Below are 14,995 nucleotides of genomic sequence, written 5' to 3'. Positions count from 1 at the left end.
CCAGCCGACACAGAGCAGGTTTAATGAAGTGGCAAACACATTCTGAATGTATAATAAACTCTACATCATTTCTAGATGTATCTATACCCTCACTGAGTTGATTTTAAGACAATCGAGATCTCAGTAGATGACTGCAAGACGTGTAGCTCCTTCTGGAAACCAATTTTATTCCATGAGTTTTTCCTACAAAAAACACCAAAAGTCAATATGAAAATAAGCTTGAACAAACCTGTAGCGTTAGCACTGAGGAACGCTGGCTTAATGAGCTGCAACAAGAACATTTCATTCATTGTCAAAATATCTTGGCAAGTAATCCAAACTAAAAGACCATCATAATCATATAAATGTATAGGTAAAAAAGAAAAAGAAATTGATGCACTGAAGAGTCGCCGAGAATATGTGAAATGATGGCAAACGGCTTTAAAATAGATACAGGATCATTAGCAGGAACTAATAGATCTCAGTTGCTCTGTCCATAACTCAGAGTTCAAAGAGTGAGAGGAGGTGGAAACCAAGTCATTCAATGTGATGTCAGACAGCAGGGCATATGGAGGTGACATGCTGTATCCCACATGCAGTGTTCTTTATAAAAAAACAAGTCAGCTACAGGATAATGCAGTTTTTCAGGACTGAAAGTGTGTCCTGCAGGTCCTTTAAGACACAGTCCTTTTCACATTCTCATACAACCACTGCTTGTTCTGTCTCCTCAACGGTCACCATTTCACCCTCCATCTCTACTTCCACCTGGGAGTTCACCACCTGCTGCCCGTCAACTTCAGTCGTGGTCACGTGCACCACCTGGATCTGCACCCCGGCCTGCTTTAATCTCTCCACGTCCTCCTCACACATCTCCGTCACCCCTCCGTCCTCCACCAAGACTGTCGTAGTCTCCTCCATCTCCATCACATCCACAGGCTCCACTGTGATGTGTTCCACCTCGATTCCATCACCCAGCAAGACCGTTTCAGCTCCCTCTATGCTCTGTGTTGCGATGGCGAGGGCGGCAGAGTCGACAGAGTCTGTGATCACCAGTTCTTCAGTTGATTTGTCGTCCTCAATGGAATGGACGAGATTGAGGTGGGTCTTTAGTTCTTTTGGGTGGGTGAACCACATGTCACACATGGTGCAGTGGTTGGGCTTGTCACCTGTGTGGCTCACAAGATGGTCTTTGAACTGGTCCCAGCTGTTGAATACACTGCTGCAGACCTGATGGAGGAGGGGGAAAGAAATAAGTCACATAGGAATTGTGGAGTCTATAAAACTTCAGAAAACAGGGACAAACACTCATCACAATATCTTGGAGCCCAGGGTGAGGTCATCAATTGTCTTGTCAGACCAGCAATTACTTAAGTAGTTGCACATTCAGTTTCCATCCACCAAATAATTGAATGTACCGGTAGCTCTACACTATTCCTTTGTTTACTTGTAAACAAAGCTGGAAACACAAGCTAGACTTTTTTAAATATTCACCTGTTAAGCACATCTGGTCTAGGTTCTCACTCACACACACACACACACACACACACACACACACACACACACACACACACACACACACACACACACACACACACACACACACACACACACACACACACACACACACACACACACACACACACACACACACACACACACACACACACACACACACACACACACACACACGCGTTGTAAAAAATAGCTGACAAAATGAACAGCTGATATTAATTAACCTAAATATACATGAGGAGGAAATACTTAAAAGAGACATTTATTTCTCAAGGTAGACCATCACAATCTAAACTGTGTGACAATAAATCAGTATCTGAACATTACTCTATACATCTGCAGAGAATGTCTGGGCGTTATGTCGACATGAAGTGAATAAATACATTTATATTATGTGCAAAAAAAACTTGGGAAAACATTATTCCCTGATGTAGACACTTGATGGCCTTGATTCTGAACAAACTGTACCTGGCACTCATAGAGCTTCTTGCGTCCTTTCTTGGCTCCGGCCCCATTCTGACAGGCTGCCATATGGCATTTCAGTGTGCTGTTCCTTGCAAATCGCTCATGACAATCTGGACACTCATAAGGTTTTTCACCTACAGACAAGACATATAAAGCCAAGCATGTATTTCAATGCTAGATGTGTAACAAGTCAACGATACATAATTATGAATATACTCATTTGAGGAATTTGCATATTAACCAACTTCATTTTTAATTCTCACCAGTGTGCTTCCGTAAGTGCTCCTTAAAGTGGCCAAAGTGGTCAAAGTGCTTTTTACAGTATTCACAAACATGCACTTTCTTCTGGGGTTTCTGGTTTCGAGACAGCTCTTCTGCATCAAAATGAAAAGTGCTGATGTGCTGCTTCAAGGCTCCCTCCCGTGTGTAGGCTTTCCCGCAGTGGTTGCACACGTGGGGTTTTTCCAGCGAGCCCAGGTGCGTTTTTAAGTGCTGTTTGAGGTGATAGTACAACTTGAAGCTACGATCGCACTTGTTGCAGCGGAACATGTTGTCCACTTGGGAAATCTGGACCTCTACGACCTCGACATTCTCCAGCACCTTGGAGGCAGTCACCGTTTCCTCCTCATACACTACCTCCTGCCAAGCACAAAAACAAGAAAGCCAAGGTTAATCTTTTCACATCTAGAACTCTCTTATTGTGTTACCAATTAATGATCCAAAAGAACATGAAACTCGGTCTTTACAAATACAAGTCAATATACCTCTTCTATTCCTTGCTTCTTAATAAGCTGTAGCGTAGGTTCCCCTTGCTGATACTTGCTCGTTATGTCAGCAAGAAGAGCCAAAGCAGAGTCATCTGACGCCGCCTGAGCATTCCTTGCTGCATCAACCACCTCCTCCAGTCCAGTCTCCTCGACCTCGATGGCCCCTTCCCCGATCACCTCAATCTCCACCTGGAGAACATTAAAAATATTCAGCCCTGACAATCAAATGCATGGACAAAGTAAGGTTAACTTGTGTACACTTCATACATTAGGCAAGAATTAATCTTAGTGGTAGAAGAGATGTGTGTGACCACCACGAACATACTGACCTGTTCACTTTCCACAGAAGGTAGGGTTTCTGTAATCACATTAGATGTCTCAGCAATCTTCCTCTTTTTGCCTTTGCTCTTTGCCGTCAGGGAGGGATTCTCATGTATCCTACAAGAGAAGACAAGCTCTTGTTGAGAGGTTACAATGCTTATACGAAAAATTCCTTTCAAGCTTCTAAAACATTTCACTTCTGAATTTGTAAATAACATAATTTAAGACTCGGATAGAGACACACTTTAAGCGTCATCTGCAGTCTTAGGTGACGGGCAACTGCATGCAAGACTCACTTATTGTTGAGTGCTTTGATGGCTTCCTGCATCTGGAGGTATTCCGCAGCCTTCCAGACATCATATGCATCCTCTTCTCCAACTACAACGAGTGTTGCTGTGTAAGTGAACTCCATCAGCTGGCGAAAGGCTGTGTTACTCACTCCTGTTAAAGCATTACAGAGCAGCAGTGGTGAGTAAAAGCTGTTTTACAGAAGATAACAAACTCAGGAAAACTTAGCTAGAGATGTTTGCAGCATTACAGTAATTACAAAACTGCTCCCTCTCTGATGGTGGCTGACAGTTTGGGTAATAACCTTAAAATTCACATTGTTGTCCCGCTGTAGTTCTTCTAACTGAAAAGCTTTCTGTCTACTTTTTTTTATTGAATTAAAACACAGAATACCTTCTATCTCCACCAGGGGCTCCTGGGTAAAATCCTGGAAGAACTTATGGAAAAACTGACTGCATGCTGCTAACACTGCTTTATGGGCTCTGAACTGGTGTCCTGCAAGAGAAGACATGGACATAAGATGCATTGCTCAAGATTTCCACTAAGGCATCATAAAGATGACCAATAAAAAAAAAAAAGCCTACTTACCATCCACAATCAAGGTAATGTCTGTGAACTGGTCCAGCTGCCGTTGTTCATTAAGTTTGTCCATCATGACTTTGTAATGCGCTGGGTACTCATCACCCTCCAGCTCCACCTCCACCTCAGCCGCCATTATTGTCCTTATCCTTTTCTGCACAGAACGGAGGAAGACGGACATACAATTCTTAATGTTGATTGAGAAAAAGAACACAGCTGAAACCACACACACACACACACACACACACACACACACACACACACACACACACACACACACACACACACACACACACACACTTTTCCATTGTTTTGAATTATTATAGAGACAAAACACACAGTTTTGAGAATTGTATACACTAAAAACAAAACTTACTCAAAAAAATCAATCTTGTTTTTCAACACATACATTCCCACTGCAGTCATTGTGTTGTGATAAACAAAACGGAAAATAAAATGTATTAAATATTTAGGGCAGTCAGTTTACGGTTCCATATCTTGACTGTCATTTACATAGGGCTATGGATTTGCATCTACATCATGATCAGACTCCCTTGGATAAGATAGTTTGTAACAAATGCAGCCATGTCATAACAGGGCATGCCAAGTCCATGACCAAGTTAATGAGTGCAACCTGACATGAGAGTTGAGTTTGTAACCTCTCATGAACCGCTGAACTAGTCAACCAAGTTTGAGAATATTGTGAACTGAAATATGCAGTCAGTGTTGAACTTGTACTCTGGAAACAATGCGTTCAATGTGATAATAATGCCAAACAATTAAGAGACGTGTGTGAAGAGAACCAGCTATCATAACATGTCAAGTGATGGCATTTAAAATTGTGTTCACTGCATCACTGAATTTGCAGTTTTAGAGCACAGCTGGCAGACCTGCATATTAAAAGCGAGGACGACTGCAATTGTATTGAGTTGAAGGAAGTGAAAGTACCTGAGGTTCAAAGCTTTAAAAAAAAAAAAAAAACGTTTCACATGGCAACAACATTGCACAGAGGAAGTCATGTTGTGGGCCCATGAGAACCACATCACTACTGAACCTGTTTGCCAACAACTCTGATAATAAACTAGTAGAAATTAAATAACAACAACACCCTGCTAATTTAAAGTGCGAACCATAGCATGCAACACAAGGAAACAGGCATATAATTCAACCAATGACCCCACACATGGGTGCTCATTTGGCTAACAGCTTTGCTAGTTCAGTTCGCTGTTAGCTTAACTAGCTAACATACAATCCTGCCCAAATGAAGAACAACATTTATAAATTCACATACAAGACACATATGCAACCAAAGCCCAACTTACCAGGCCTATATGTACTAATGTAATCGTTTCGATACCGTAACATGTAGGAAATAAACATGATACAACCCCAGAGTGTCGCAGGTAATGGGCCTCTTAGCATGCTCGCCATTTCGCGTTTGACAATCAACATTACGTCATCAAACCGCGCATTAAAATACACTTTTCTTGGACAGATTTCCTAATTATAACCTCCGTGGGTCAAAATACACGCTAAAAACCATCGGTATACATACCTCCAGTTTGGTTACGCAGCTTCAGAAAGTTGTTTTGCGATAATATTTCCCTCGACTCATGTAGCGCTGTTCTACTCTCGTTGCTCCAAAAAGGGCGGTCGTTCAAACCTCAAGCCTCAGATTCCCAGAAACCCTTGCGAAGTCAAGGACGCCGAAGAGCGTTGCTTAGTGACAGCGGTGATTGACGATTGGTAACAATTCTTCTTCTTATCAATTACTATGATTAAGGCAAACTACTAGCAACCAAATCGAATAAAAGTGTATTCAGATTTAATTAACATCACATTTATGATCTCTTTATGTATTAGTAATAAGAATGACACAAGATCCTCCCTATCAAAATAACCCCAATAATTTGTCATTAATGTGCCAGGTCCTGTTATTGCAGAACGTTACATTAACTTCAAGTAATGTATAATGCAATGTATATAAGACCACAGTTTGTGTATCCCTGTTACTAGTAAGCTATGGCACAACTGTATTGAGTTATTTACTAAATTGAAATTCAAGACCAGGCGATTGGAATTCAATATATTAACCTACAAGGAAAAGTCCTGCATTAAAAAGATAACTAAAGAAGAGGCATTGTATTTTTAGATAACTATAAAAGTGGCAAAGTAAATTCTCATTCGGCAGCAGAATGCTATAGATCAGGATCAGCTTTGAGACAAATGCAAGCATCACCCATCTTCATACAAGGTTGAAGTCTGCAGAGAAACATACAGCCATAGTAAAGCAAATAAAAGTAAAAGAAAAACATATACATGTAGAATGAAGGGATGAATGAATGAAAATGCAGGAGAGTAGTTACACATTTTCAGAATTATAAAGGATTGGGAAAAAACTGTACATAACAGTGCACCTGTGTTTCTATGTTTCAAATGTTACAAATCACAAACACAGACATAGTATGAAAGGGAAAACCTGTAGGAACTGTTTGGGTTGCATCATACAGATAGAGAATTTGATATTAAAGAAAAGGCGTTTGCAGCATCAGATCGAGTGTGTGGTATATAATAATAATAATAATAATAATAATAATAATAATAATAATAATAATAATAATAATAATAATAATAATAATAATAAGCTTTATTTGTATAGCACCTTTCATACAAGAATTGCAGCCCAAAGTGCTTCACAGCAAAAACATAACAATTAGTACAAGATTAGACAGAATAAGAGCATTTACAGTACAATAATCACAGTGTTGATGTAAATGAGTCTGAAGTACCATTATAAAAATAGCAGAATTAAAATAGTATGAAATAGCAGATAAAATAGCAGGTAAAATAGCAGATTTAAAATAGTCTAAAATAACAGAAATTAAATAGCCAGAATTAAAATAGTCTAAAATAGCAGAATTAAAATAGTATAAAATAACATTGGCACACCATTCTTGTAAATGTTTTAAACTATCAGGGCCATATATCAACAATGGGTCCCTGTGGCCCTTCAACTGGTTTACTCCCTTTGCTACCCATTCCTGGTAGTCTTGGGCAGACTCTTTATTGACCCCTGTATTTACGTTTACAGCGTCAACCTCTTTATTGACCTTTTAACATATAAAACACAGACATCTCCGTGAGTCCAGATTCTTTTGGCAAAATCTTGGTCAAAGCCCCCTTCATAAACAAACCCCTGTTTGTTAAGTTTTATGAAACCTATTGGTTCAAACTCTATGGTGTGGTACATGATTATAATTATTGTTAGTGTCAATTGCACATGTGAAGTATCTCTGACAATGTTTTATGCTGACAATGGTTTCCAAGATATTGTGCCACCTGTTTTATTTGAAGTTATTTGTTGTTTAGTGTAGATTAATATTATCAATTCAGATCTTGTGAAACTTACTGTTATGCATTCTGATACGCAGGTCAGTGTGCCCAGATAAAGAGCATACGTCACAGTGCCAGACACTGTAAATCAGGTTCTGGCAAGTTAAATGTCATGTTTTTTCTGTACCAGCGGACACTACACCACATATGTGGCATCTCACTGCTAGGTGCTGTTTATAGACACTGATACCAAAATTGACTCTGTACACTGATGCAAGATTTCCGCTGCGCCACAGCCTCCATGTGTTTTTGTTCTACTCTGTTTGTATGTGTCATTGTAGATCTTCAATTTTAACTTATACCTGTACACCTGGCATGTTGTACGTAATGCTGTTTGCATATTCCAGCAGTGCATTCCCAAATGTTAAAGCATACCACAAGTCAATTTACTTTGTGGCTAAAGTGTTTATGGCAGAACTTCTGAAAAAAAAAAAGTTAAGTAGAAATGAACTGTTCCACTTGTCTACACTATAATCTCAAATATTTAAGTGTGAGAACTTAAAGTGTTGAATCTTGTAGAGGGTGTGGGAACACTTGACACCTTATAAAATACATCCTAAAAATCACCATAAAGAAACACTTTTCTACACAGTAACAACACACTGCAAACATAGAACTCACTGGAACGCTATTTTATTAGATTGACTAATATTGTGCTGCTTTTATTGTGTCCACCTCCTGTACTGCTCGCCACAGTAGCTTAAGACCCTGTCACACATATCCGTATGGCAGAAACATATGCCGGCGCATACGAAAATTTGTCAGTCCAAATACTTCCAACTTTTCATCGGATCAGAAAAGTGAACATATACAGATACGCATGTCTAAACTATTGATAGCGCATCACTTACTAATACAAAATGTATCAGACGAATACCCAACGAATGCAAAATATCGGCAACACGCTGGTTTACGTTGATATAATGTAAGGTATAAGTAGTATTCGTTAAGAGCTCACTGTGTTACGCTGGGGTGCGTTGTTGAACGCTGATGTTTTGAGCATGTTCAAAATTACTGGACGTACCCGACGTGTGCTTCATAAGATATGCAGACATTACACATAAGTGACGTTAGACATACGTGAATACGGAATACGTAGTTAATATTTACCTACGTAAATATAGTACGTGAATACTTACCTACGTAAATACAACACGTAAATACTTACCTACGTAAATATAGTACGTGAATACCTACCTACGTAAATACGTACGTGAATATTTACCTACGTAAATATAGTACATGAATACTTACCTACCGGTACGTAAATACCTACGTAAATATCTACGTGACTATGTTAGAGGTACGTTAGATATAAGCTACGTCGGCTGACGGTGAATCCTACAGCCAACTTATTGATAACGAGTGGATAACCTATTCCTACCCTATGTTAAGATGATGCCTGACGACGGAGTAACTTGTTAAACGTGTTTCTACAGGACAGCTAGCGTTCAGCCTTCTAGCCGTTCTCCAGCATCAGCATGACGTGAACCAGATGGCACTTTTCCAGCTCCGTTGGCCAGACGCTCTGATACGTTTTAAATAGGTAAGTTATACGCTATCAATAGGTTTGATATACGTATAATAATTCATTATGTATATATTATGTATACGTCAGCTACAACACCGCTGTGGAAAAGTTGGACATATTTGGACTCTGACACATTTTTTGCTAATTTTCATATACGCCGGCATGTTTTTGTCATACGGAACTGTGTGACAGGGCCGTGTGTTTGTCGTAACGTCTGCGTCCTTCAAACGACCACAACTTACCCTTAATTTATAAGTTGTAACGTGCATACGTTTCTGTCATACGGATATTTGTGTGACAGGGCCTTTAGTTTTACACTCTGTTTAAATGCATTTTTTCTTCTGACATTTGCTGGCCTAATTAAAAACTGGCCTTTGACCTCAGTTATCTTATGACAGTGCTCTCACTGGCCTGAATTGCATAACCTACTGTAGATCTGCAGGCAGACAATCTAAACTGCCCGATTGGACTTTATGGATGCACAGCTTTTTTATGTACTTAAACGGCAGATGTCACATATATCACTGTCCCTTTAATGGAGTCCTATCCTAAAACTGGAATAACACATTATAACAGGAATTAAAATGTGTCTCCAGAATCATTTTGTAAAGCACCTGAAGCTAATAAAAAAAATAAAAACAACTCCTTTTTTATAATTAATTGTAAAAAAGATTTGTCCCAAACTATTTATAATTTGCTCACTTGTTCAGTACTATACAATCCTTTAATACGTTCCTACTTCTACTGTCTGTCTGTATCAAACTGCAGGATACTTTCTCAGGAATACATGAATCTTGTCACTTGCATATTGTCTAGCTTTGTTTGTGTGGACCCTGCAGCAACTTGCTGCCAACTGACTAGAGTCCCACCCTCTGTCCTTTTTCACTTCCCCCTCTCTGTGCTGAAAGTGAAAAACAGAATTGCACAATGTTCTTCTATGTTCTGGGAGACTCATAATGCACCTCTATAATATACTTAACGAAATGTAAAAGCATTTCATTTGATTTACAAGGCACATACATACAATATCTTAACCGACCGTAATAAAGAGACAACACTTTCTCCTCAGACTATCCTCCTGAAGGAATTTGTCCAACTGCACTGTGACTTTTCTGATTTGAGAAAAGTGTAGGCATCAGCATACAGCTGGGGCTGAACTTTGTCCTACCTCCAGATAGGAAAACAACAGGCAGAGTATAAAAGGGGGGAGCAGTGGAGGAAGAGACTTGTTTTTGTTCAGGGAGTCGCAGCAACGCAGAGCTGAGCAGAGAGAAGGACACTTTAAAAAACAAGAGGTAGGTGGCAGAATTAATCACATTTAATCAGGTTACTTAAAATGTGGCAAACAAACAAAATGTATTTATCTGTGTTCCTGTTTACAGCTACGATAAATAAATGTATAAATGAAACAGGACCTATGACTTGTATTGCACAATACCTTTCATGAATGCACATTTTTTTTATTGTGTATGCAGTGTGCAATGTATCCCACTTCAACCAGCCACTGAAACACTTTCTACATTATGTAACATTTTAAGTCATACATGTTGTAATACATTGCAGAAATGTTAAACTTTATTGCTTCAACACTCAAACAATATTCCTGCTCAACTGCTGTTTTTTTATTTATTTATGTAATGCTTACATTTGTATATAAACTCTGCTAGTCACTCTACTAGTTGGCTCCCTTTCTTTAGCTATATCCAGTCAGTTTGGGAGGATCCCTTGGAGGATTTGGAGAATGTTAAAATGATAACCTTTCTCTGACCTTTTGTACAATCCTATCAGTTTTGTCTGCTGAGTTCGACCAATCTTTGATGTTCTCCCCTCCCCTCCCTTTTCTCCTCTTTCACCTCTACCTTAACTTCTCTGTGCCCCCACCACTATCTGTGCTCCACAAACTTGTGCAGTGAGGAGGCACTACAGGGATGTGGGCGTACCTCAGCCTGCTCATCACTCTCTGCCTGCTCCATGGGGGCGGTGCAGAGAGTGACCGGGGTGGGCCTAGCTGTCAGCTGCCTTCAGCCTGGAAGATAGGGGAGGTGGAGCCAATGAAGACGGCGATGGGCCATGTAACTGTGGTGGCTCTTTTACAGGCCAGCTGATTGTTCTGCTTGGTGCAGGCTTCCAGGTATGTGCCTATCGTTTGTAGCCAATGTCCATCTTGACATCTTGTTATGCACTTCTGTCTTTCAAGAAAAAAAAACATGACTTTACATTGCATCACCACATAATCCCTGGCACTGTGGCAAACAATGCCATTCACACTTGATTAGTCAATACTAATAAGTGTTACAGTAGTGGTATTAGATAGTTAACTGCGCCAGTTAAATGTTATGGCCCATTCCGCAAGGCTTTCCAAGTTGACAACAGGTAGAGACTGGTCCTTCTTATGCAACTATAACAAAGTTCACTACCAAAGAAGTGGATCCTGTTCATACTTGTTTGTTAAACAAACCATCCAGGGAAGCTTTAATAACAACTGATTTTTAAACTCTTATTCCCCTGCAGATTGGACGGCCTGCGCCAGAAGCTGGAGAGTCAGGGTCTGAAGGACGTCGCGTACATGGTGGTTAACCAGCAGGGGGAGCACGCACAGCGCCTGCACCCCCTGCTGGAACAGAGACTATCAGAGAACATCACACTCTACAAACAGGACGAACAACAGCCTGACGTCTGGAAGACACTGTGGGGAGAGAAAGACGACTTTCTCATTTATGACAGGTTTGTTAACTGTATTGGATAGTCTATACACGAAGGAAAGGAAATCAAGAGCAATTGTTTTCTTTATCTTTTCCTCACCATGTCTTCCCTTCCCTTTGCATTCAGGTGTGGCCGTCTCACCTACCACATTTCTCTTCCGTACTCCGTCATTGGACAAGGCCATGTTGAGAGTGCCATCAAAAATACCTACTGCAAACGCATATGTGGCGACTGCACACAAGAGGTGCAGACCACACACACACACACATACACACACACACACACACACACACACACACGCACACGCAGAATATACATTAAATTAATGCCTTGGATAATATGTTGGTAACACATTTAATCAAATATAAGAAAATAAACTGAAATCTTTAATTTTTTCTTCTCCTAACTTTTGCACAGAGCACTGTCACACCAGAGGAGTGCACCGCGAAAGCCGACGCACAGCCTGAAGCAGACGCTACACCAGCTGTAGAGGGACACACTGGTCATGGACATCACCATGGTCATGGCCACCATGGGGATAATCAGGGTGTTCACCACCGTGGTCATGATCACAACCATGGTCATCACCATGGAAACCATGATGCTGCTGACCAGCAAGGTGTTAGACATCAGGGGCATGATCAACATGGTGGGGAGTCACAAAGGCAACATCATTTAGAAGTAGACCAGGTGCAGCAAGCAGTGAACGTGCAGCAGATGTCACAGAAGGTCCATAGCGCCCTCGAAAGGCCTTGAGTAACAGATAATGCTAGGTGAAAGTCAAAGTACAGCTGACAGCGGACAGCAGGCTCTGACAATGAAGCCTCTCCTAAGTCCAGCTGATGCTGACACTGACGTAGGCTGTTTGTTGAAGTAGGAAGTGAGCAGCCGGTCGGTCTGTGACACTGTGATGTGGCGCTGCCCGCCTCCTGACAGTGACGTGGACTGACAGGCGATGCACCCAATATTGTTAGGGAGACCTGACAGTGACGCTCGCCTCCGGCTGACTGACCTCAGCCTCAGCCAGCCCAAAGAGCCTGACCCCCAGGAGTGAGCTGAGCATGAGAGCAGCTGTAAGCTGGCTCTGATATCAGCATAATGTTAATACCAGCCAGAAACACCGGGGCCAAGCGCACTCTTTACCAACAAGTATTACCCTGGGAGAGGGCAGGGCACTCTCTGACAGCAAGCATGTGGGATAGATGAACATGAGTCCAACCTCACACCGATAAAGATAAAATATAGTAGATAAACACATCAAGCAAAGCATGCTTTAGCAGCTTGCTAACTCGTAACATTTGGCAACAGATATGCAAATAAGAATATAAGCCGTGTTTCACCTTTCTCCGCTTGTCTGTCAGAGGGTTGCACTCATCCTTTCCCAGGAGTGTATGTGGTTGTCATGTTCAAAAACGGCCTCCTCCATTTTGCTCTCTCCATCCTTTATGAAACCAGACGCAGAAACTACGCTCTAGTGGCGTCTGTATGAAATCAGGCAGGAGAGAGAGGAGAGGGTAGTTCAGGAACATGATAAACACTTTAAACATGTCAAACTTCAGAATCAAAGGATGTTTGAGGAAACACAAACATTTGATAGAATGGTTTTGTAGTTAATGCTACATTCATCCTAAAAAACTATAAGCTAGCATAAAGAAGATTGTACCAGTGATGTGCTTGTCTGTAGCGCATTCTGTTGATCATTGTTTATGAGCACCTATAGCGACAGTAACTTCCATGAATGAATTATTTTAGTTTTTTACCTAAAGTCTGCACGCTTAAACATATATCAGGTGTCTCTTTTACCACACACATGAACATTTTAAATGTTCAGTACATGGCATTCCTGTATATGTTTCTTTAACATTTTCTAGACTTGCTTTGTAGGTTGCAAATTGCACAGATCTACAAAAGGCTTGCTTAATAAAATAAAAGACTCAAATTGTTTAGAAAAGGGTGGAGGGAAAATGCGAGTGAAGCAATGAATGACTGTTGGAATACACTCTGTACTTAATGATGGTTTCTGGGGAAAGTTAACAGTAACCCTAAAAACCTGATGCTTGCACAGATAACTGTATTGTGTTGAGAGTTGAATAAAGATGGTTGAGTTACTTTTTTGAGTCTCTGTGTGTGTTCTTGTCAAAGTTAAAAGATAAAAGTTGGCAGTGAAGGAATACATTTAAGCAGACTGTCTGTGTAATAAGAATCGTTGGGTCTGGGGGAGTGACTCTGGGTGGTATTTGGCAGCTATCCTACACGTGCTTGAGAAGTTGGACACATGTGACTTAAGCAAAGCAGAGGGATCATATGACCCACAATACTTCATAAAAGGTCTTCATAAAAGCATGCCATTTAAGTCCAATAAACAGAGCTTAAGTCTTTGTGCAGCTTATTCTTATTAATTAAATAAAACTGTTAACTTTAAAACTTTTAAAGATTTACATAAAAGCTGCTATTAAACAGTTTTTTCTAATATTTGTCAGTAGATGGCGATGAAGGTCTACCACCACCCCACAGCTGTGAGTTTAGTGAAGAAGAGACTGGCCTCATCCTTTAGCTCACTCTTTGACAACTCCACCCAAATGAGCTTTTAACACAAGTACCTATTTACTTCAAATTCTTAACTAGAGTGACTTTTATTGTAATTGACTATTCAAGGATTTTTATATTAGCCTTATTTCTCTATGTTCCTCTGTACACATGTGCAAACACATGCAATTTCAATTTCATTGGTTCAAAGTACCCTGACTTTACACACGCATTGGCAACGCGTATATCCCATGTCCAGTGCTTGCTTTAAATATTTGCATGAGTAGTCTACAGGGCATGAGAGAGAGCTCTCGTCATTTCAGAAAATGCTTTCAGTTAAGTGGAACTCATTTAAACTGAAATAAAAACCAAAATCCAGTTTGGTCGGATGAGTTTTTACATATTTTGGTCAATTAACTACACAGCTGGATTGTGACATATGCATAGATATATTGTAGACTGATGATAGACATGTTACATCTCTTTTTTTTTTTTTTTATAATACTGAAGATAGACTGTAGAACAATGGTAAACTTTCTATTAATAACTGTCCATTTGGTTTGTTGCATGGTATCAACATACAGGTCAGAGCATGTAGCAATTGTCTTCAATGCTTCAGGGGCAACACCCTCTTCTCAGTGTAATGTATCTGAATTGCCTCTCTGACTGTTTGTCTGAAAAGGTCAACAAGCAACCGGAGGTAATAAATGAGGCCGAGGTGGACTGCCTGTGTGGGCGTAATTGGGCTGAAGATCCAATACAGGGGAACAGTGACTTATGGGTAATTACGTGCAATGTCCTGAGACGAAGAGCTGTGAGTGTCTGACTCTCTGATTCAATCAGCCCCACACAGAGCAGTGCAATACACAGCCTCTGTCTTAATTGTCCGATATGCTTTCCCCCCGATGCACAACTGTTTCTGCAGCCGTTT

General features: G+C 40.5%; 2 protein-coding genes across 5 annotated transcripts; one reads left to right on the top strand and one right to left on the bottom strand.

Annotated features, from left to right (window-relative positions):
* Nucleotides 1-137: 137 nt before the first annotated feature.
* znf131 (zinc finger protein 131) lies at nt 138-5,622 on the bottom strand. Of its 2 annotated transcripts, none has more exons than XM_029438787.1 (9): nt 5,467-5,622; nt 3,921-4,065; nt 3,726-3,827; nt 3,341-3,485; nt 3,053-3,161; nt 2,721-2,912; nt 2,220-2,595; nt 1,960-2,090; nt 138-1,206 (listed from the first exon to the last, which is right to left on the bottom strand). In XM_029438787.1, the coding sequence occupies exons 2-9, from the start codon at nt 4,045-4,047 to the stop codon at nt 679-681; spliced, it is 1,710 nt and encodes a 569-aa protein (XP_029294647.1). In that variant the 5' UTR covers nt 4,048-4,065; nt 5,467-5,622; the 3' UTR covers nt 138-678. The 2 variants fall into 2 exon arrangements, with proteins under 2 accessions (XP_029294647.1, XP_029294648.1); XM_029438788.1 differs by lacking the exon at nt 5,467-5,622 and adding an exon at nt 5,234-5,340.
* Nucleotides 5,623-9,980: 4,358 nt separating this feature from the next.
* selenop (selenoprotein P) lies at nt 9,981-13,650 on the top strand. Of its 3 annotated transcripts, XM_029440507.1 has the most exons (5): nt 9,981-10,130; nt 10,746-10,966; nt 11,347-11,559; nt 11,665-11,782; nt 11,956-12,597. In XM_029440507.1, exons 2-5 carry the CDS (start codon nt 10,764-10,766, stop codon nt 12,595-12,597), a joined length of 1,176 nt encoding a protein of 391 aa, XP_029296367.1. In that variant the 5' UTR covers nt 9,981-10,130; nt 10,746-10,763. The 3 variants fall into 3 exon arrangements, with proteins under 3 accessions (XP_029296367.1, XP_029296368.1, XP_029296369.1); XM_029440508.1 differs by lacking the exon at nt 9,981-10,130 and having other exon boundaries at nt 10,764-10,966; nt 11,956-13,650; XM_029440509.1 differs by lacking the exon at nt 9,981-10,130 and having other exon boundaries at nt 10,764-10,966; nt 11,956-12,549.
* The last annotated feature ends 1,345 nt before the right edge of the window (nt 13,651-14,995 follow it).

Source organism: Cottoperca gobio, chromosome 9 (genome assembly GCF_900634415.1).
Source record: "Cottoperca gobio chromosome 9, fCotGob3.1, whole genome shotgun sequence".
Taxonomy (NCBI): Eukaryota; Metazoa; Chordata; class Actinopteri; order Perciformes; family Bovichtidae; genus Cottoperca; species Cottoperca gobio.
The sequence above is the reverse complement of the archived record's forward strand: the minus strand, read 5'-3'. Positions and strand labels throughout refer to the sequence as shown.